Genomic DNA, 22810 nt, shown 5'->3' with positions numbered 1-22810 from the left:
CTCTATGATGCTCTCACGCTGACTGAAAGATCCCGCAACGAAACGCACTGCTCTTCGCTGGATCTTCTCTATCTTTTCTATCAGTCCAACCTGGTAAAAATCCCATATTGATGAACAGTACTCAAGAATCGGTCTAACAAGGTCTTGTAAGCCACTTCTTTCATTTATGAATTACATTTCCTTAAGGTTCTTCTTATGAATCTCAGTCTGGCATCTGCTTTTCCTACTATTTGCTTTATGTTGCCACTCTGGATAGTTACTCCAGATGTTTTACGGTAGCTGCTACTTCCAGAAGTTTGTCATTAATAATGTACAGTAGTGGATTTCGTTTCCTATGCATGCGCAATATGTGACAATTATTCACGTGCAGGATCGCCTGCCAGTACTTGCACCATTCATTAATCCTCTGTAGGTCATTTTGCAAGTCGATAATGTCTTTTGGCGTTGCTACCTTCTAATACACAACCGCATCGTCTGCGGACAGTTTCACAGAGCTCCCGATCCATTCTACTAGATCATTTATGTACATTGTAAACAGTAACGACGCTATCACACTCTCCTGGGGTACCACCCGAATCAACTTTATATCTGTCGATTTTGATCCGTTAAGAGCGACTTGTTGAGTTCTATCTGCAAGGAAGCCTTGAATGCAGTCGCAAACCTGGTAAGCTCGTAAACGGCAGTGCGGGTTAGTGTCAAACACCTTCGTGAAGTTAAGGAAGACGGCATAGCCTGAGCGCCGTTGTCTACAGCTCTGTGGATCTTCGGTTACACGATAATCAGTCAAATATTACGGCCGTAAATTCAACTAAATACCCAGGAATTACAATTACGAATAAATGAAATTGGAAGGAACACAGAAAATTTTGTGGCGAAGGCTAACTGAAGACTGCGTTTTATTGGCAGGACACTTAGAGAATGTAACAGATCTACTAAGGAGACTGCCTACATTAAGCTTGTCCGTCCCTTCAGAATACTGCTGCGCGGGGTGGAATCCTTACCAGATAGGACTGACGGAGTACATCGAAAAGTTCAAAGAATGGCAGCACGTTTTGTATTATCGCGAAATATGTGAGAGAGTGTCACTGAAATGATACAGGATTTGGGCTGGACATCATTAAAAGAAAGACGTTTTTCGTTGCGACGGAATCTTCTCACGAAATTCCAATCACCAACTTTGTCCTCCGAATGCGAAAATATTTTGTTGACACCAACATACACAGGTAGAAACGATCACCACGATAAAATAAGGGAAATCAGAGATCGAACGGAAAGATATAGGTGTTCATTCTTTCTGCGCGCTATACAAGATTAGAATAATAGAGAATTGTGAAGATGGTTCGATGAATCCTCTGCCAGGCACTTAAATGTGATTTGCAGAGTATCCATGTAGATGTAGACCTAGGTCTACAAGGAGGAACAGAGAGAGCTGAGTTTCACAGGATCTCAGGTTGCGGAATCAGTGTTGATTTTTATGAAGGAGATTTTCATTCTCAAAAGACGTCATAATACATGTGGGTAAAACATGTTCCAGAATTCTACAACAGACTGACGTCAACGATATAGGCCTATAATTATTTGCATCTGACCTACGACCCTTCATCGAAACGGTAAAGACCTATGCTTTTTTCCAGTCGTTAGGTACAATACGTTGCTTCAGCGATCTACAGTAAACTGCTGATAGTAGGGGAATCTGCATAGAACATAACCGTGCATTTCTACTGCGTTGTTATCACAACATCAATTTGAAAGATTTCTGTAAACTGCGTACCTTCATTCACCTCGTCCTCGTGCAGTTCACAACTGACAGCTAGTATGCTGCACACAAAAACACTACAAGATCAAAAGTACCCGGATACCCTACGTAACTGCGGAATTGACCACTAGATGTCACGAGTGGCGGACCCAACAGTATGAAATGAGACGGGGAGAATTATGCTGTCACTAGTGAAGTACTAACAGAATGTGTCGGTCAGTGACTTCGAACATGGATCACTCACTGCATGTCAGCTGAGTACACTTCATCCCTTCTACAGATGCCCAGTGAAGTGAAAACGTAAAGGTATAACCACAGCTAAACCACGATCAGGCAGAGCCCATGTACTGCCAGACAGAGACTGTCGGTTGAGGTTAGTGGAGGGTGTTTGTAGAAGCTCGCATAAAATAAGAGGAAGGAACGACTTGTAGTAAGTTCCAAAGAGCCACCAGCAGTCCTGACGGCGCCGGCCGCTGTGGTCGAGCGGTTCTAGGCGCTTCAGTCCGGAACCAAGCAGCTGCTACGGTCGCAGATTCGAATCCTGCCTCGGCCATGGATATGTGTGATGTCCTTAGGATAGTTAGGTTTAGGTAGTTCTAAGTCTAGGGGACTGATGACCTCAGATGTTAAGTCCCATAGTGCTTAGAGCCAATTGAACCATTTAGTTCTGATGGCCCAGTGACAGCGCGTAGTTAAAAACGAATGGGGTACAGTTGTCGAGCAGCTGCTCATAATTCACACATTCCTGTAGGCAGTGCTAAACGACGTTTGAGGTGGTGTAAAGAGAAACGCCGCTGGACAGTGGACGACTGGAAACGAGTGACCTGGAGTTATGGATCACGCTATAGCCTGTAGCAATCCTATTGTACGGTTAAGATTCCTGGAAAACATTAGGCGCCCTTATGCGTAGTGCCAACATTGAAGTACGGAGGATGTGGTGTAACCGTGTGCAAGTGTTTTTCACAGTTAGTATGTGACCCCTCAATGCTGTTAAGAAAACATTAACTGCGGAAGGATATGGACACTTTTACAGCACTGTGTACTGCGTAGAGTAGAGGAAGAGTCTAGAACCGATGATTATTGCATTATCACGACAATGCATTATATAGCTCTGCTCGCATACTTGGTTTCTGCCTGAAATAACGCTAGCGTGGAACTACCCGCTCTGCGCAGCGCTGGAGACGACGGCTGCTTCCGCGGCGAGAGTGGTAGTCGGCGTCTCCGGCAGCAGCAGCTGCTGCAGAGGGAAAGCCCGCCGGCCTACAACTAGGCGCCAATGCGGCGATTTTACGCCAGCATCCGCGTCTGCGGTTCGTTTTCTCCGATCTCATCGCGGCGCATTTCTGTGAAACTTCCGCCCACTGCAGACACGCCATCGTGGTTCCGTATAACGAGATATACCAGTAAACACTCAGTTCTCTTAAACAATCCAAGTCCCGTGCATAAAACGTTTTCAAACGTCTCATTACTTTACAGATGAGTTAATGTGTTAAATATAAGACGCTAAGCATGTACACGAGAGAAACTTTTGTAAAAGATTTGAAATGATGCTAAAAATGTGCTGGAAGTCGCTAAGCGATCTCATTATGAAACCCTGCATGAATGCGGTTTGAATAATTTTAAGCTAGTTTTCACACATCTACATGTTTATGAAGTCATATCTCCTGAACCTTGAGTCGTTCAATGATCTAATTTTGTAGGCGCTTCAAGGGTATATGTGGAAAACGTCTGCAGACTGTGTTGCGGATATGGTTCAAATGGCTCTAAGCGCTATAGGACTTAACATCTGAGGTCATCCATCAGTCCCCTAGACCTAGAACTACTTAAATCTGAGTAACCTAAGGGCATGACACACATCCATGCCCGAGGTAGGATTCGAACCTGCGACCGTAGCAGCAGCGCGGTTCCGGACTGATTCTTCTAGAACCGCTCGGCCACAGCGGCCGGCTGTTGCGAATAAAGTCGTTACTAAAGAAGTAACAAATTAAAACGTCACGTGTAATGCTAAAGTTTATTGCAAGAGCAGTGTAAATGTAGTAAGTGATAAACTTTTTCCTCTCATCATTTTGTGGGGTGTTTGAAATTATGTGAAAGTTTGTTGGAAGTCGCAAAGTCCCTCATTCTCAAATACTGGATGAATTAAGTCCGGGTATTTGCTTGCAGACAGTTATGCTGCGACAAAACAATACTCGTGTTGTTGTGTTAAAGTTTTAACGTAAATTTATATCTCTTGATGAGAATATTACAATATTTAAATTTTTAAATCCGTTAATAATTACCGCGATATGTTGAATAGCAAATTTTTGTTGCCCCTGGGAGCCGATGGATAGGCAACCTGCAACTTTCTTTGCTTCTGTGTTCCAGGAGGAGATTAATGTTTAACGTTCCTTCGACAACGAGATCATTAAAGACGGAGCGTTCGGATTAGGGAAGGATGGGGAAGGAAATCGGCCGTGCCCTTTCAAAGGAACCATCCCGGTATTTGCCTGAAGCGATTTAGGGAAATGACGGAAAACTGAACGCGGGTTTGAACCGTCGTCCTCCCGAATGCGAGTCCAGTGTGCTAACCACCGCGCCACCTCACTCGGTCTGGGTTCCAGGATAATCTCTTAGTAATATACAGGGTGTTTCACAGTTCATGTTACACACTTCTAGAGGTTGTAGAGAGGACTTAGTTGAGCAAGTTTTACATGCGAACCCATATCTGGAAACGCCATCCACCGACGCTACAGACAAAGTTACAGGCACCGGCTGCTGTACATGAATGTTTATATATACAGAGTGTTATATGATGATATTATAAACATTTTAGAAGGATAAAGGTATCAGTTTGAGGTAAGGTCAGTTTGAGGTAAGGGACCCTGTAACAGAAACGAATGAATCAGCGAATTGCTCGAAAACCGTTCTGACACCTCTGACAGTGGGATACATGCACCGGTACTGTCGTTGCTAACAAGGCAACCCCTCATCATCCCCCCCCCCCCCCCCCCGCCCCAGGATTTAGTGGTAAGATAGCCCACTGGACAAGCCCGTGAAAATCCGAACGCAGATCAAGGAGGAAAACAGGAAGAAGGTGTGTTTAACTGTGCAAAAAGAAACAAAACAGAAACAGTGAACAGACCAAAGTCTATATGTGCAACATCAAGCTAAGTAGACGCGCCATGACGTTGTGGTTTTATGGTTACGGTATTGGACTGCGACGCACAAGATCAGTGTTCAAAACCTCTCTTGCCTTTCCTTCCACAAATTATGAACAGCCCGTTCGTCACTGACGAGTCTGTTCGCTGTATTCAAATTTGTATGTTTGTGTCGTGGTTGTACGTCCGTTTGCAGCAGCGGAAGGGACCTGTAATGTAAATTGGTTTCGCACAACTACTCTATTAGCAGCCGAAAGGAAGTGACTCTCGAAATGGAACCCCAAACGTTTAATGACAAGGCGACATGTCAACCGAATCCTCCACCGGAAAACACGTCTGGTGTGGCATATAAGACATTGGAGACAGTAGGTGTGTCATATGATAGGAATCTCTTATCGACGCATCTAACTTGTACGCCTGGTGAATGAATGAGATATGCCTCCTTGCCAGATTTAGGTGTTCCTATGAAACTGAATGTGATCAGTTACAAAGAAATGATGAAAACATAATAGTTCGTCACATAAGCTGCAACAAATGAACGCAAGCTTCATAATCATACAGTTTTCCTTGTGCTCTATCAAAACATATGTTTTTAACGTTTTTCAAGTTTTGACTCTTGAGTTCCTTTGTTGAAAAATAATTCTCACCCGTTTATCTGATGATTTCATTTCTGCGACAGGTCTACACGGCATTTCGCCTGCTCTCGCTATTCGTCACATTTACTTACGACGGTAATATATTCTTACCACATGACTAATATTCTGTAACTTCTTCTTCTTCTTGCGTTACGGCCTCTGTAGGACCACGGGTAGCCCCTTCGTGGACTGCATTTTCCTATTCTTCTCCCAGAGCCTCTTCATTCTTTCTCTTCTTCTCTCCCGCTCTTCTTCCGAGATTTTCAGTTTCCGTTTCTCCTGTCTGCTCCACTGGTCTAATCTTTTCCTGTATTCTTCTCTGCCATTGATCTCCGGCACATTTGTTGGTGTATATTTGTTCCACCAATGTAGCTTTCCTTCGACCTTGATCCCCAATTCCAACCAGTCCTTCCGAAGTTCAACAACCACTTGATTCTTGTCTTTCCCCTTCTCCTCCGTGTTGTTTCCTACACTCTCTTCGTCATTCTGTCCATACTCATCCTAACTACATGTCCAGAAAACCTTGACCTTTTGAGTCTGACTTCCCCGGATATTGTTCTCATGTTCTGGTACAATTCTTCCCCAGGTCTTCGCATCCACCTCTCTCCACCTCTTTTGGGACCTAATATTTTTCTCTGTTCTTTCTCTAGTTGTTCTGCCCCATTTCTTCCTAGTGTCATCGTCTCAGCAGCATACAATATTGCATTCCTCACCGTTGCCTTGTAGTGGCTTATCTTTGCCTCTGTGGATATATTCTTTTTATTGTATATCTCTCTCGTCATGCAGAAGGCTGGCCTCATCTTCTTTATCCTCTCTGTTATTCTCTCCTAGCTCCTGTTCCTTCCTGTTATAAAGACTATAGAAAGAGAACACACGCATCAATGACCGGACGGACAGTTCATAAGTTTGTGGAAAAAAATGGGGCCACAAGGGAGTTTTGAACACAGATCTCATACACTTAGCAGTCCAACACCGTATCCACAGAACAACGACGCTGGGTGTCTTCAGTTTGCTCGAAGTTGCATGTATTGACCTTGGATAGTTCACTATTTCTATTTTGCTTCTTTTTTCACAGTTCAGTACATCTTCTTCCTGTTTTCATGATCTGAGCTCAGTTTTTAACGGGTTATCCAATGGGCCATCACGCCACTAAATCTGATAGGGTGCGATGGGGCGTTCCCTTGTCAGACTGTAGGATAGGCAACGTTCATATGTCATGACTTCCCTTTATCAATCGACTGCATTGTTTTGTTTTGACTCGTCTAGTGCCATGCTACGGTACGGGTATTCGTTCGTTATTTTTCAGGACGGCAGACATGGACCGGCATGCAAACTAAAAATTAATTATGTAATTTATCTTTTTTGAAGTGATAATAATAACTTCATGATCACCTCTCGTACTTTATAATCGTCTCCTTGTCCAGGCAGAGCGTAAGAGGTGTCGACGTTTTGTTGCAGTGCGCGGTGACGGCTTCTCCCACGAGCCCAACTCCGGCTCCTGCATGAAGGTGGTGTCACAGCAGGCCGACTACGCGGGCGCCGACCGGCTGTGCGAGTTGCAGGGCGGCCGCCTGGCGGCGCTGACGTCGCCGGCGCTCAACGAATACGCCGCGTCGCTGCTGCGTCAGGCAGGCGCGCAGTACGCCTGGATCGGCTTGCGTGACGTCTACGGCCGCGAGGGAGACCCCACGCACAGTGATGGTACGTGTGTCTTTCGCGCAGCTTAAATTTAAAAAAAAGAAAATACGCTAGGCATTGCTAAGTAATCCAGAATTTAGCATTTGAACTGGCCAACATGATCACGCAGACCTTTTATGTGGCTGTACTTACTGGGTAGTTTACATGTCAGAGAAACACAGGATGTCTCTCCTAGGAGTCTCTTGTGTTTCGGTGGACATTTACAGTTTTGTTTTGTAAATGAAGTCAGGCCAAACAAATACTCCCCATCGCCTCATTCTATGCTACACTCATTGTCAACATCAAACATCAGTTTGAGTCGCCGTACAAATCAAATGTTTTTAAAAATTAATTTTGCGCACCAGTTTTGTAGAGTGGTCCCAATTCAGTGTTCTGCAAAATTTGGTTTAACGATGTGCATTAACGCATCATCATGTTTGCATCAACAGAGTTGTACCTGAATTCTGAATAACAAACAAGACTGAAAGGATACTTTTGATTGGGCTTCTCTTTCTTTAGCTTCCACGGAGGTCCGCGTTTCTTCTAGAAATTTGGTCACCATCTGTGAAAATCAAAAATTTCTTCCATATACACCATGTAAACTGAACATTTGTTCTTTTAGGACAGTTTACAATCATTATTCCCTGCTGAATTGCCCGTTCTCCAGGTGAAGGAGCAGTTCAGAAATAATTAAAAATATTATTGGCATCCTGCATCAACAAAAGCTACCAGAGACAGACCTCTTTAGCACAACACAAGTCACCCATCCCTACAATAAAATACTTTTACCAAAAACTGTGAGATAAGACCTCTTAGAAATGACTGATTCAGTTTATATTTACTCTGTATTTTTTATAAAAAAAATTGTTCAGTCCTCAGCAGGTACAAAGTCAAACTCATAGCATATGTTTTGGAACACCGGTGCAATGTAATTAAGTTTGACATTAAAATTGCAACACAGGGAAGGGTAGCAAATAACGAAACTTTGTTTATTAATTATCTTTCCTTTGCAGGGGACCACAGTCATAAAGAAATTGTCGAAAGAAATTTCTGCCATTTGACTGTTCATTGACAATAAATGAGTAATTAACATGCACATGGTGGAAATATATTTCAAAATATTGTGTTTATTGTGTGTATATAGTTTAATAGGAAAAAAGCATGATTAAATTTGTAAGTGGTTTGGGGGCACACAGGATGCGAAATTCAGTAGACGGAGCTGCTGGCTCTGGCAGCAACAATGGCTGTGACCTGGCTGGGTATCGAGTTGAAATGAGCTTGGGTGAGAGGCACAGGTCCTGTTCACCAATTGCGCAGACTGCCAAGTGGCGGCATTCCAGTCTCTTAGGAACCTATGACCAGGTGTTTTCACTGGCTGAGAGGTATGGAGAGCATGCCTGCCAGGGCAACAGTCGAAAAGCCTCCATATCGAGATATGCTAGGACTTTTCTGAAAATAAATAACACGCGTCCAGAAAGAAGAAATACCGATCTCTGCCGCATTCAAGCAATGAAAGACTTCATTCGCGACAAGTTATAATTTGTACCATGGCCAAGATTCTAACCCAGGTCTCCTGCTTACTAGGCAGATGGGTTAACCATCTACACCACCTTGGCACAGTGGTTAGACGCAACTGAACGGACTACCCAAGCACACCACCCCACTGAATTCAAATTCCCATTTGCCGCACACTACCAGAGTATTGTCCCATAACCCTTTCTCCTCTTTTTTGCTCTTCACATCAAGCGAAGTCCCACTTAAGTTCAGGCGAAAAGTGCTCTGCACTGAATGATCATATAAGCCTTCACGTTGCATATACATCCATATGAGTGGTATCTGTTCTTTCGGACATATCCGAAAAAAAAGTTTGCGTTCGTGAACAATTTAATGATGAACAGAGTATAGTGGTGTGGTGCACTTTATATGCTTCATGGAGATGAGTGTGATCATACTGAACACACCGATTCTATATTCGTCGGATCCCAACCAACGTGAGAAAAACCGGAGTCTTGATAGGCCAAGATCTGCCGCTGTCGAATTCCGACGCTCATTGCCAGATCTTTCTCCCTTTTACATCAGGCATAACACCATCTTCTTCCCAACATCTAAGGGTGATCTCGGAATGATAAACCAGCTATGTAATCTTTTCTTGTATACAGAATGTACAGTGGCTGGACAAAAATATGGAAACGCCAAAAGCAATTACCATGCCTAATACAATGTAGAAAAACCGTTGGCATTCAGACCAGCTTCCAGTCGTCTTGGAATGAATCAGTACAAGTCTGTATGGCTTGCAAAGGAAACGTATACCATTCTTTCCGCAAAATAGTGGCAAGTTTAGGTAATGATGACGGAGGTGGGTAGTGATCATGCACCCATCTCTCCAAAACAGACAACAGGGACACAATAAGCATTCAAATCCGGTGACTGTGGAACCAAGGGGAGACGCGACAATTCATCGTCGCGCTTGCTAAACTAGTCTTGGACGATGCAAGCTGTCGTCTTGTAAGACAGCATCATAATCGGCGAAAAAAAAATGTACCATGAGATAGGCCTGATCAGCGAAAATGCTCACATAACACTTGGCTGTGATAGACATTGGAGAGTACTCATAGCTCCCGAGGCAACGGCCTTGCCGCAGTGAATCACCGAAGTTAAGCGCTGTCGGGCGTGGCCGGCACTTGGATGGGTGACCATCCAGCCGCCATTCGCTGTTGCCATTTTTCACGATGCACTCAGCCTCGTGATGCCAATTGAGGAGCTGCCGCGAGGGATTAGCCGAGTGGTCCAAGGCGCTGCAGTCATGGACAGTGCGGCTGGTCCCGGCAGAGGTTCGATTCCTCCCTCGGGCATGGCTGTGTGAGTTGTCCTTAGGATAATTTATGTTAAGTAGTGTGTAAGCTTAGTCCCATAAGATTTCACACACAGTTGAACAGTTGAGGAGCTACTCGACCGAATAGTAGCGGCTTCAGTCAAAGAAAGCCATCATAACGACCGGGAGAGTGGTGTGCTGACCACATGCCCCTCCTATCCGCATCCTCAACTGAGGATGACACGGCGGTCGGATGGTCCAGATGGGCCACTTGTGTCCTGAAGACGGAGTGCATAGATCCCGATGAATACGACAATATAATTGTCCAAATCATCACTGAACCCTCGCCATGTTTCACTCTTGGGATATAAATGCGGCCAGTAGTTGGAAGCAGTGTACAGCAAGACTCATCTTACTAAACGACTTTCTTCAATTGCTGCATTATCTAGGTTTTGTGGCTTTGGCACTTCGTTTTCCTGCTACAGGAATTTGCATTACTAATGAGTGGTTTCGGAATTCTAGTTTGCATTGCAATTCGCTCCTTCTGGAACTCCCTTCGTGTCGTTTTGGTGCTGACCAGTTTCGCGAAAGCAACATTCAGTTCTACAGTGACTTTTGCAGCTATCATTCTGTTATTTTTCGTAACAATCCTCTTCAATGACCGTCTATCCTCATCACGCAACACACATTTTAGTCCGCGTTGTGACTTAGCGGATGATGTTTTTCCGCTTTTCCTGTATGTGGTACAAATCTTCGATACGCAGCCTCTTGAAATATCAAACACTTTGGGTACCTTGGTTACGGTAGCTCACACCATACGAACACCAATAGTTTGCCAACGTTCGAATTCACTTACGTCCGACATAATCCACCACAACTACACAGAACACTGTTCTGACCACGACTGACTCTTCAAACTTATTAAGGGCATTGCACAGTCACGTTCGTGGTCAAATACAACAGCGCAACCAGCAGGCTCGGCGAGAGGCTGCATTTATGCCCAAGCACACATTCCTCCCGGTGTTCTCATATTTTTGTCCAACCCCTGTAAATACTTTGTGTGGTTGCGAAGAAATGTAAGTTATTTGCGTATCCAGGCATGTAATGCACTGATAAGCCAAACATTACGACCACTGCCCACTGCGACGTTGGATGACCCTGGTGGCGTTGCGGACGCGTGCCGCTGTAACAAAAGTATGCAAGTGTAGCAGACATGGACGGGGTCATTCTAGCGAAGATATGGGCTGCAAACGGGGAAATCCATTGAGATAAGCGACTTTGACAAAGGGCAGATTGTTCTTATGCAGAGCCTGTGAACGACTATCTCGAAAACGGCGAACTGTTTGAATGTTCAAGTGCTAAGTCGTGAGCATCTATGGAAAGAGGTAGAAGGACACTGAAACTACCACTAGTCGCTAAATGCTTGGACGTCCACGGCTCTTCACAAAACGTGGACTTTGGAGGCTTGTCTGCACTGTAAAATAGGACAGACGGTGATCTGGGGCATCTCTACTGAAAGAGCATAATGCTGGTGCACACACAATTGTTTTAGAGCAGACTGTTCTCCATATGAGGTGCATTCAGGTTCTAAGGCCTCCGATTTTTTTTCTCTGGACTGGAAAGAGATAGAAACATGCACATTGTTTTAAAATGAGGCCGTGTTCATTGTCAATATGTCCCAGAGATGGCAGCACCGTATGGCAGATGGAATTTTACCGCCAGCGGCGAGAATGAGAACTGTTTTAAATACTTAAAATGGCGACGTTTTCCTTACTTGAACAGCGTGCAATCATTCGTTTTCTGAATTTGCGTGGTGTGAAACCAATTGAAATTCATCGACAGTTGAAGGAGACATGTGGTGATGGAGTTATGGATGTGTCGAAAGTGCGTTCGTGGATGCGACAGTTTAATAAAGGCAGAACATCGTGTGATAACAAACCGAGACAACCTCGGGCTTGCACAAGCTGGTCTGATGACATGCGCGTGTGCTGTTTCACTAAGGCAACGCACCCTCACATCGAGTAACGTTACGCAACAGTTTCTTCGTGATTACAGCTTTGAAGTGATTCCTCATGCTCCCTACTTACCTGACCTGGCTCCTAGTGACTTTTGGCTTTTTCCAACAATGAACGACACTCTCTGTGGCCGCACATTCACCAGCCGTGCTGCTATTGCCTCAGCGATTTTCCAGTGGTCAAATCAGACTCCTAAAGAACCTTCTCCGCTGCCATGGAATCATGGCGTCAGTGTTGTGAAAAATGTGTACGTCTGCAGGGTGATTACATCGAGAAGTAACGCCAGTTTCATCGATTTCGGGTGAGTAGTTAATTAGAAAAAAAATCGGAGGCCTTAGAACTTGAATGCACCTCGTACATTGTTGAACAATGAGCTCTGCAGCAGACCACCCCTATGTGTTCACATGTTGACCCAACAACATCGTCAGCTACGATTGCATTGGGCAGAGAACATCGTGATTCGACCGTCGATGAAAGAAAACTTGTCGTCTCTTCTGGTGAATCACACTTTTGCTGCACTAGGCAGATGGTTGTCTTCACAAACGCCGTCAACGAGGTGAACGGCGGCTCGAAACGTGCAGCGCGCCATGGACGCAGGCTGGTGGGAGCAGTGTTACACAATGGGAGACTTGATGCACTTGCGTGGTAGTAATCGACGACAAGCTGACAGCTGCGAACCATCTGCATCCCTTCATGCTTGTTGTCTTCCCTGAAGACGATGTCATCTTCCAGCCATATAACTGTCCCTGTCTCGGAGTCAGTGGTTTGAGGAGCATTATAGCGAATTCACGTTGATGTCCCGGCGACCAAATTCGCCTGATGTAAAATCTATGGAACTCTTCTTGGGTCACTATCGATAGTACACAAATCAGCGGCCCGTTATCTAAGCGAAGGACATGATCGGTCATAGACGTCTAATGCCACACACCTACACAAACCTACCAACAAACCGTTGGGTCCCCGATATGCAGAACCAGTGTATTTCGTTCCAAATATGGACAAACAAACTATTAAACAGGTGCTCATAATGTTTTGGCTCATCAGTGTACAATTTTATGCCAGTTTGATATTTGCTGCATGCCACCTTCTCAGTGTTGCAATTTTAGTGGTCAGCTGTGTAGTAGACAGTACCGCGAAAAGCTGAGAGACATTAGCTATACTGATGGTGTGGCTACTTGCAGGTACTTCTGTGTCGGAACGCCGCTTCTTCAAGCCGGCGCCGCAACACTGGAGGAACGCCACGGACAAGAACTGCTGGGCGTTGCGCGACGACGGGCACTGGGCCGAGCTGTCGTGCAAGACGCGCCGCCTCTACGGCGTCTGCGAGGTGCCGCTCTTCTGAGGAGCCGCAGTGGCGCCAGCACGCCGCGCCAGTGCTGCCGCGCGCGGGCGATACATCGAAACTGCTGCCGATCGATCAAAATAACCTTGTGATCGACACATGACTGAGTCGAATGTGACTGAAGCTAACCTCCAGTAGGAGCGCTCGCGTTGCCTGTACTGTACAGACACGGATGACCTTGAGAACGTGAGACAACTACCATCATTTGCTCATGCCGGCATCGCCCCCTCCCTTCCCCGTCTCTACCTGCCGTTACCAGAAGAGACTTTACACGATGTGTAGCTACAAAAGTACTGAATGCAATAAATGCCTTAGCAGTGTGAATTTCTGCTTATTAAAACATTTTATTTTCATCGTTATTTTCTGAAATAAAAATTTTCAGATTCTCACATTACTATCAGAAACTAGGCTTCACTGTATAGTGTTTCTCAGTTTTCGTTGTCTCACAGAGTAGTTTCTTAAAATTACAATCGTAAGATTATGAGCTCACATATCCAATAAAAACTTGCTAAGATCCGTTTCTGACATGTAATGTGTAACGTCTACTTGAAAGTGCCTTTCTCATCCATTACTCACATGTCAAAAATAAAAAAGTCAATCTGACATTAGCGGTGCCTAGTGCAGTCTGACTCAGTATAGTTTCTAGGCAAAATAATAATAATAATAAAATTGAAGTACTAAGTGATATATCAGTGCCTTACTCACCTATGAATGTAAAAACATGAACCGTCCAGCAAAATAAGTTTATAAAACTCTTGCCTTTCAATAAAATATTCTGGGTGGAAGAAAACTGTTGATTTTTACTGAGGAAAGTACATAAAATGCTGTTCTTATTTGTAACAGGCAGTAACATTTCAAACCTCAGTAGTTTTTTGGGCCATTAGATGTAGCGTGTTTTATGTTAGGTGACAGATCTTTTGTTGATAAACATTGCTTTCCTTTCCATGCTCACTGCTTTAAAACTGCAAGACAGCACAAGTCACCTAACATGAATGAACTGTTATGTTCCTGGGGCCATCTTTGGCTCTTTTAATAACATATTTATGTGGGAAGTAGTATAAGTATACTTTAGTTATAGCACTAACACGTCCTTATTTATAATTTTGCAGCTTATGCTGCAAGTAAAAGTACAAATGTGTTATCTTTAATGTGAAATTATGATAGAAACATATCTTGTTACCAATATCATCTCTTTACTTTTTAAGAAAGACTTGTAATAATTAATGTATGTTTATGTATGTCTTAACCTACTGTATGCCTGATTGTAGTTTCACAGCTTATTTATAACAAAAATATAAGACAGTATTATGTTTTTTTCTCCTTTAGTAATGTTATGTGTTGTGTGCAAATAAATTTCAGACTTACACATAAAATCTAAATGAGAATTATGAAAATCACATCACCCTTCCTCATTTCCTTTAACTGGAATACCTTCAAAATTTTTTCAACAGTCAGCTTAAGCTTTTGATTGTCAGAGGAAATATGCATAAAAACCAAAGAAACAGTAAATAACGTCAGTGGAGGAAGTCTAAAATTTGGTGGTTTTGATAAATTATAATAGGTATGTTAGTTTTCTATATGAGCTCAGGGAAATAAGGGAGGATATAAGAGTTCTGCAGAAGGTTTCAGCTGTTAGTAAGGAAGACTTACGTTCAAAATCACAAGACAAGATTGTGTATTTAAAAAAAAAAAGTCTGCAGGAACATATCATGTGGACTACATTATCGTTTGAAAAATGTGTAGGAGTCAAATTTAATAGCAGAATGTATCTAGGTTTGAGTACAGATTCATCTCATAACTTGTTAGTGAAAAGTGCAATGCTGAAATCCAAAAGAATAAAAAAAGGAGCATATACAAAAGCAGTAAATGGCAATTTAAAAATTTGCATAATAGTGTCAAAATCAAAAAGCAAAAAAGTTGCATAGGGGACTTGAAATTTGATTCAAGATCTGAGGAACACAATAAAGAAGTTTTATACTATTCTTTGTGTCACTGAAGTGCTCTTTTGTGTGCCACTGGGTGCAGTTATTACTGTATAATTAGTTCAGGGAGGTAGTATTACTGCAGGTATGAAAAACCCTCTAATAATTCACAAAGTACTCCAACTTATTGACAATAGAATTAAGTACAATAATGCGAAGGATGACCTGGAAAGCTAGGGGTAATCATTGCTGAGCAAATAAATAGATCTGAAAGGAAAAAAATGGTAGAAAATATAACCATCAGTCACCATAGGTGATTTATCCACATTGCACATGCTATGGGCCAGATCTGAGAAAAACTTATTCAAATAATACTACAGACAATAATTATTAGAGTATTATGTTAACAAAATCTTCTGTCAGTTTCTGGTAGAACAACATTATAATAAATGAAAAGCATCAGTTTACTTTTCATTTATTATTACAGTATTCATTACTTGCGAATAAAAAAGACACATTTATTAAAATATTCATTTACATGAACAAAACATTTATTCGCCTTTTGTAATAAAATGGCTTATGGATAATACACAGGTAAGTTTGGGATGGACAAACTTTTCTTGCTCCAATTTTTTGGCATTTGGATGTATAAAGCAAATATACTTTTTGATGCATTTAAATTGGTTTTCAGAACAATTTTTTGTTCAAATATTTTGTCAAAAAGTTTATTTGATTTTAAAAGATTTGCCATTGTGATACATAGAAAATATGTTCTACACATGTCATAGAGTGTAGCGACACCTTACGTCTCCAGAAAATCGTTTTGCTTCAGGACAGCGATGTTGTTGTTGTTGTTGTGGTCTTCAGTCCTGAGACTGGTTTGATGCAGCTCTCCATGCTACTCTATCCTGTGCAAGCTTCTTCATATCCCAGTACTTACTGCAACCTACATCCTTCTGAATCTGCTTAGTGTATTCATCTCTTGGTCTCCCTCTACGATTTTTACCCTCCACGCTGCCTCCAATACTAAATTGGTGATCCCTTGATGCCTCAGAACATGTCCTACCAACCGATCCCTTCTTCTGGTCAAGTTGTGCCACAAACTTCTCTTCTCCCCAATCCTATTCAATACTTCCTCATTAGTTATGTGATCTACCTATCTAATCTTCAGCATTCTTCTGTAGTACCACATTTCGAAAGCTTCTATTCTCTTCTTGTCCAAACTATTTATCGTCCATGTTTCACTTCCATACATGGCTACACTCCATACAAATACTTTCAGAAATGACTTCCTGATACTTAATTCTATACTCGATGTTAACAAATTTCTCTTCTTCAGAAACGCTTTCCTTGCCATTGCCAGTCTTCATTTCATATCCTCGCTCCTTCGACCATCATCAGTTATATTGCTCCCCAAATAGCAAAACTCCTTTACTACTTTAAGTGTCTCATTTCCTAATCTAATTCCCTCAGCATCACCCGACTTAATTCGACTACATTCCATTATCCTCGTTTTGCTTTTGCTGATGTTCATCTTATATCCTCCTTTCAAGACGCTATCCATTCCGTTCAACTGCTCTTCCAAGTCCTTTGCTGTCTCTGACAGAATTACAACGTCATCGGCGAACCTCAAAGTTTATATTTCTTCTCCGTGGATTTTAATACCTACTCCGAATTTTTCTTTTGTTTCCTTTACTGCTTGCTCAATATACAGATTGAATAACATCAGGGAGAGGCTACAACCATGTCTTACTCCCTTCCCAACCACTGCTTCCCTTTCATGTCCCTCGACTCTTATAACTGCCATCTGGTTTCTGTACAAATCGTAAATAGCCTTTCGCTCCCTGTATTTTACCTCTGCCACCTTCAGAATTTGAAACAGTATATTCCAGTCAACATTGTCAAAAGCTTTCTCTAAGTCTACAAATGCTAGAAACGTAGGTTTGCCTTTCCTTAATCTTTCATCTAAGATAAGTCGTAGGGTCAGTATTGCCTCACGTGTTCCAGTATTTCTACGGAATCCAAACTGATCTTCCCCGAGGTCGGCTTCTACTAGTTTTTCCATTCGTCTGTAAAGAATTCGTGTTAGTATTTCGGAGCTGTGGCTTATTAAACTGACTGTACGGTAATTTTCACATCTGTCAACACCTGCTTTCTTTGGGATTGCAATTACTATATTCTTCTTGAAGTCTGAGGGTATTTCGCCTGTTTCATACATCTTGCTCACCAGATGGTAGAGTTTTGTCAGGACTGGCTCTCCCAAGGCCGTCAGTAGTTCCAATGGAATGTTGTCTACTCCGGGGGCCTTGTTTCGACTCGGGTCTTTCAGTGCTCTGTCAAACTCTTCACGCAGTATCGTATCTCCCATTTCATCTTCATCTACATCCTCTTCCATTTCCATAATATTGTCCTCAAGTACATCGCCCTTGTATAGACCCTCTATATACTCCTTCCACCTTTCTGCTTTCCCTTCTTTGCTTAGAACTGGGTTTCCACCTGAGCTCTTGATGTTCATACAAGTGGTTCTCTTATCTCCAAAGGTCTCTTTAATTTTCCTGTAGGCATTATCTATCTTACCCCTAGTGAGATAAGCCTCTACATCCTTACATTTGTCCTCTAGCCATCCCTGCTTAGCCATTTTGCACTTCCTGTCAATCTCATTTTTGAGACGTTTGTATTTCTTTTTGCCTGCTTCATTTACTGCATTTTTATATTTTCTCCTTTCATCAATTAAATTCAATATTTCTTCTGTTACCCAAGGATTTCTACTAGCCCTCGTCTTTTTACCTACTTGATCCCCTGCTGCCTTCACTACTTCATCCCTCAAAGCTACCCATTCTTCTTCTACTGTATTTCTTTCCCCCATTCCTGTCAATTGTTCCCTTATGCTCTCCCTGAAACTCTGTACAACCTCTGGTTCTTTCAGTTTATCCAGGTCCCATCTCCTTAAGTTCCCACCTTTTTGCAGTTTCTTCAGTTTTAATCTACAGGTCATAACCAATAGATTGTGGTCAGTGTCCACATCTGCCCCTGGAAATGTCTCACAATTTAAAACCTGGTTCCTAAATCTCTGTCTTACCATTATATAATCTATCTGATACCTTTTAGTATCTCCAGGGTTCTTCAATGTATACAACCCTCTTTCATGATTCTTAAACCAAGTGTTAGCTATGATTAAGTTATGCTCTGTGCAAAATTCTACCAGGCGGCTTCCTCTTTCACTTCTCTCCCCCAAACCATATTCACCCACTACGTTTCCTTCTCTCCCTTTTCCTACTCTCGAATTCCAGTCACCCATGACTATTAAATTTTCGTCACCCTTCACTATCTGAATAATTTCTTTTATCTCATCATACATTTCTTCAATTTCTTCGTCATCTGCAGAGCTAGTTGGCATATAAACTTGTACTACTGTAGTAGGTGTGGGCTTCGTATCTATCTTGGCCACAATAATGCGTTCACTATGCTGTTTGTAGTAGCTTACCCGCATTCCTGTTTTCCTATTCATTATTAAACCTACTCCTGCATTACCCCTATTTGATTTTGTGTTTATAACCCCGTAGTCACCTGACCAGAAGTCTTGTACCTCCTGCCACCGAACTTCACTAATTCCCACTATATCTAACTTTAACCTACCCATTTCCCTTTTTATATTTTCTAACCTACCTGCCCGATTAAGTGATCTGACATTCCACGCTCTGATCCGTAGAACGCCAGTTTTCTTTCTCCTGATAACTACATCCTCTTGAGTAGTCCCCGCCCGGAGATCCGAATTGGGGACTATTTTACCTCCGGAATATTTTACCCAAGAGGACGCCATCATCATTTAATCATACAGTAAAGCTGCAATCCCTCGGGACAGTGATAGAAGACTTAAATTATGACTTTCTTGGGTAAACATTAGAGAAATTTCTAATTTCACTCTACTTTTTGGCGATTAATTTCGTTGTGATTCCACATCAACTCCACATTTTATTTTTCTATAACAACTTCATCTGAAACTCGTCACCAGATTTCTTCAACATTTATTGGGCTCTTATACTTCTCCAGCTCAATGTAATCTTCCACTGGTCATGGAAAGCAATACAAAATATCTATTTGTTTTTAAATCATACTAAAGTTTGTATGTTCTCCCTCTGGTGTTGAAAGACAAGAAGTCTTCAATTCGTCTGTTGATACTATTATCTCCATAGGTAGCTGTCAGTATGCTGCAATAAATAGTGAAACTCGATGTCTCTTATGAAATTTTTCAATCCCAAAGCTTTATGTAACTGCATAGATGTATGTCATCTTGTAATTCAAAGATTAGTCAGACTTATTCGTAAAACATTTTCAATTAATTCAGATGAGTTTGTATGTCCAGCAGCTTCGCACAAAGTGTTACATTTTCGTATAGTTGTGCTGTGAACTATGGATAGTGCTGTCTTAGGATACTTTAGATTCAAATTCTGTTCATGTTACTCTGTACCAATAGCGCAGTCCTAATTGTATTCACATATTCTGTACAGTATTTTATTTCTAATTTGCCCAGTTACTCTCATGTGTACAGTACAAGACATTAGATATTTGACAAGTGAATATTTAAAACTACGCTGAACTTCAATAAATAATTACAGTTGAACATCTGTTACACATAAACAGCATTTTAGCACTACAAACAACAGAGATCTGCATGATTATATCAAGGAGACATCTAAATGCAATACAATAGTGGAAATTAGTATAAAGGCATGTGGTTATCTGTAGAAAACCCCTTGGTTTACGTATTTGGTATAGTATTCATTTTCCGCGAACAGTTTACAATAAAGCAAACTAAAATACATTCGCACTTCACCATTAAAATTAGGCTGAGTACTTAAAAATTGAAAAAAAGCAGTCTTTCGGGTAGGAAGGGGCGGCAGTTGATATAAAGATAGCTTCGCTAGATGACCCACACAATAGTGAATGTTAAATGTTCGCTGCAGTTGCAGTTTGGAGGCATGTCTGCTAATGTCGTACGGCAGTTATTGTGATAACACAGCGTGGAAAACCTCTGTCGGGTAACGAACAAGCGAGCACTAAGTTGCACAAAGAAATGGCACTGCCTAATCGCCAGATTGCTAAGAAATCAGGGTGTTCCAGTAGTGTTACTGACAATTTTCTCAGACTGGGTGCACAGTATGATAAAAATGGCAAATATAGCCGGACACGAAAATTGTCAACATCAGATACGCGTTTGATTCTGCGTAAAGCAAGAGTTAAGGGCTTCTGTTCCTCTCAAATAGTGGTTAATTTGCGGTTATCAGTCACTTCCATGTGCGCTACAGAAATCCTGGCTCAGGATGCGAATCTGGTATTCAAGAAACGGCTCCATAAGCCATCTTGAAACAATGCGCATGAGGAGGCCCGACTGAAGTTTGCGGAAGAACATATGTCGTGGACTGCAGAATGCAACAAAGTAATTTTCAGTGATGAGAAGAAGTTTAATGGGCCACACGGTTTTCGCAGTATTACTGGCATAATCTCTGTACAGAAGAACACGTTCGGATGAATAGAAAATTTGACAGTGACAGCGTTATGATCTGGCCAGCATTTTGTGCTTAAGGCACGTCCAACATATCATAGCTGCATTCCAAAATGAAGTCTCATGATTCCACAGGAATGCTGAAATTTAATTGGATCGTAGGTATGAGAGATTTGACGATGATAATTTACTATTCCAACACGAAAACGCTAGGATTCAGGTCTGACAAGAGAAAGACGTGGTTTCAAGATGAAGAAATTCCATTTCTGAGCTAGTCATCGAGAAGTCCGGATTTAAATCCCATGGAGAGTCTACGGCAGGGAGGGGGAGGGGGGGGGGGCGACAATCTTTGCACGACGTGTTTATCGCAGTGGGGGACAGTTTGAGACTGCGGACGAGCTGCAAACGGCAGTTCGAATGGAGTGGACCTCAGTCTCGGAAGAAGAGATCACTGCCCTTGTACCTGTACAATCAGTGCCTTAGAGGATTTTCGCAGTAATTGATAACAGTGAAAGTTCGATTAAATACTAGGTCTTAGTTGTGGTCTATTTACTGTATACGTTAGTCTGACAAAAATTCTTAAGTGACTTTATATCAGTTTCCACCCCTAAAGTTGTCTTGTTTCTTTAAGTTTCTTAAATACCGATCCTAATGGAAAAATGAAAATGTATTTTGTTTTGCATTGTTGTAAACTGTGAGGGTAAAGTACATGCACACAAAAATCGTAAATAAACATCTTTTTTCCACAAATGAACATCTTTTTCCACAAATAAACATCTTTTTTCCACAAATGAACATCTTTTTCCACAAATAATCACGTACCTTTGTCCTGATTTCCACCGTTTTAGTGTTAGCAGTCTTGCTGCACTTAAGGAAAGTATTGTAGATTAGTCTCTGTTGGCCGTAGTCTCGTTAGTAGGGGGAAAGAGAGGAGAAAGACCTGAAAAGTGCAGTCAGTTGAACAGCACTGCGTCGACTAAGTGAACTGCTATGGCTATTCACCTAGCTAGGACTTTTATGTTACATTTGTTTTGGTGTAAAACAAGTAAAGCTGTGCTCGACCTGAATGTTGGCTCGAACACTACACTGCTTTACTACGCAATATGCTGTTAGAGGTGATATGCCCTTGGCTTCTTTCGACTTTTGAAGCTACTTATTCAGCCAGCTATAGGAAGACCTAAAGCTCAACGTGGGCTTTAAAATGCGGTGAATTTGACGTTTTTCTCATTGTTGAATGCGAAAAAAACACGATAAATGACAGAAGAAATCCCAAGACAAAGGGGAGTCGAGCCCAAGTGCTTTAGTTTTGTAGTTGGGAACACTGACACATTCTGATCAAATGTATCCGAACACGTGTTTCTGGACATTAAGACTGGGTGTGTTCACCCTTCGCCTTTATGACGGCTTGAACTCTGCTGGAGACACTTTCAGTGAGGTATCTGGATGCATGTGGAGGAATGGCAGCCCACTCTTCCTCAAGAGCCGAAACCAGAGAAGGTAGTGATGCTGGATTCTGCAGTCTGGAGAGAAGTCGATATTCTAACTAATCCGGAAGGTGTTTGATTGGGTTCTTGTTGGGACTCTGAACAGGCCAGCCCATTTCAGGAATGTTATTATCCACAAACCACTATATCAATGACGCTACTTTAAGACAGTGTGCATTGTCGTGCTAGTACAAACACTCATCGTCTCCAAACTGTTCCATTGCTATAGACAGTACACAATGAGGTAAAATGCATTTTGGGCCTTCTTAAGCATAATGAGAGGACCTTACATTAACCACGATAAACACCCCAACACTGTAACACCACCTTCTCTGCAGTTCACTATTGGGACTGTACATAATGGCAGGTGAAGTTCTCCATAAATTCACAGAACCCAAGTCCTTCCATCAAACTGCCATGGGGTATAGCGTGATTCATCATTTCACAACACTTGTTTCTAGTTAAGCACTGTTCAGTGGCATGGCTCTTTACACCATCTTAAATGTCACTTAATATTGACTTCAGAA

The 22810-nt window shown here is 42.2% G+C and overlaps 1 protein-coding gene across 1 annotated transcript in view; it reads left to right on the top strand.

The window, feature by feature from the left end:
* LOC126481257 (uncharacterized) overlaps positions 1-13698 on the top strand; it is a 40751-nt gene extending 27053 nt beyond the window's left edge. Inside the window, exons 3-4 of the mRNA XM_050104877.1 lie at positions 6987-7229; positions 13214-13698. Coding sequence (XP_049960834.1) covers positions 6987-7229; positions 13214-13374 — 404 coding nt within the window. The 3' untranslated portion in view covers positions 13375-13698. The remainder of the gene's footprint in view (positions 1-6986; positions 7230-13213) is intronic.
* The last annotated feature ends 9112 nt before the right edge of the window (positions 13699-22810 follow it).

This window comes from Schistocerca serialis, chromosome 5, assembly GCF_023864345.2.
Source record: "Schistocerca serialis cubense isolate TAMUIC-IGC-003099 chromosome 5, iqSchSeri2.2, whole genome shotgun sequence".
Lineage (NCBI taxonomy): Eukaryota > Metazoa > Arthropoda > Insecta > Orthoptera > Acrididae > Schistocerca > Schistocerca serialis.
This window is presented reverse-complemented; position numbering and strand designations above follow the sequence as displayed.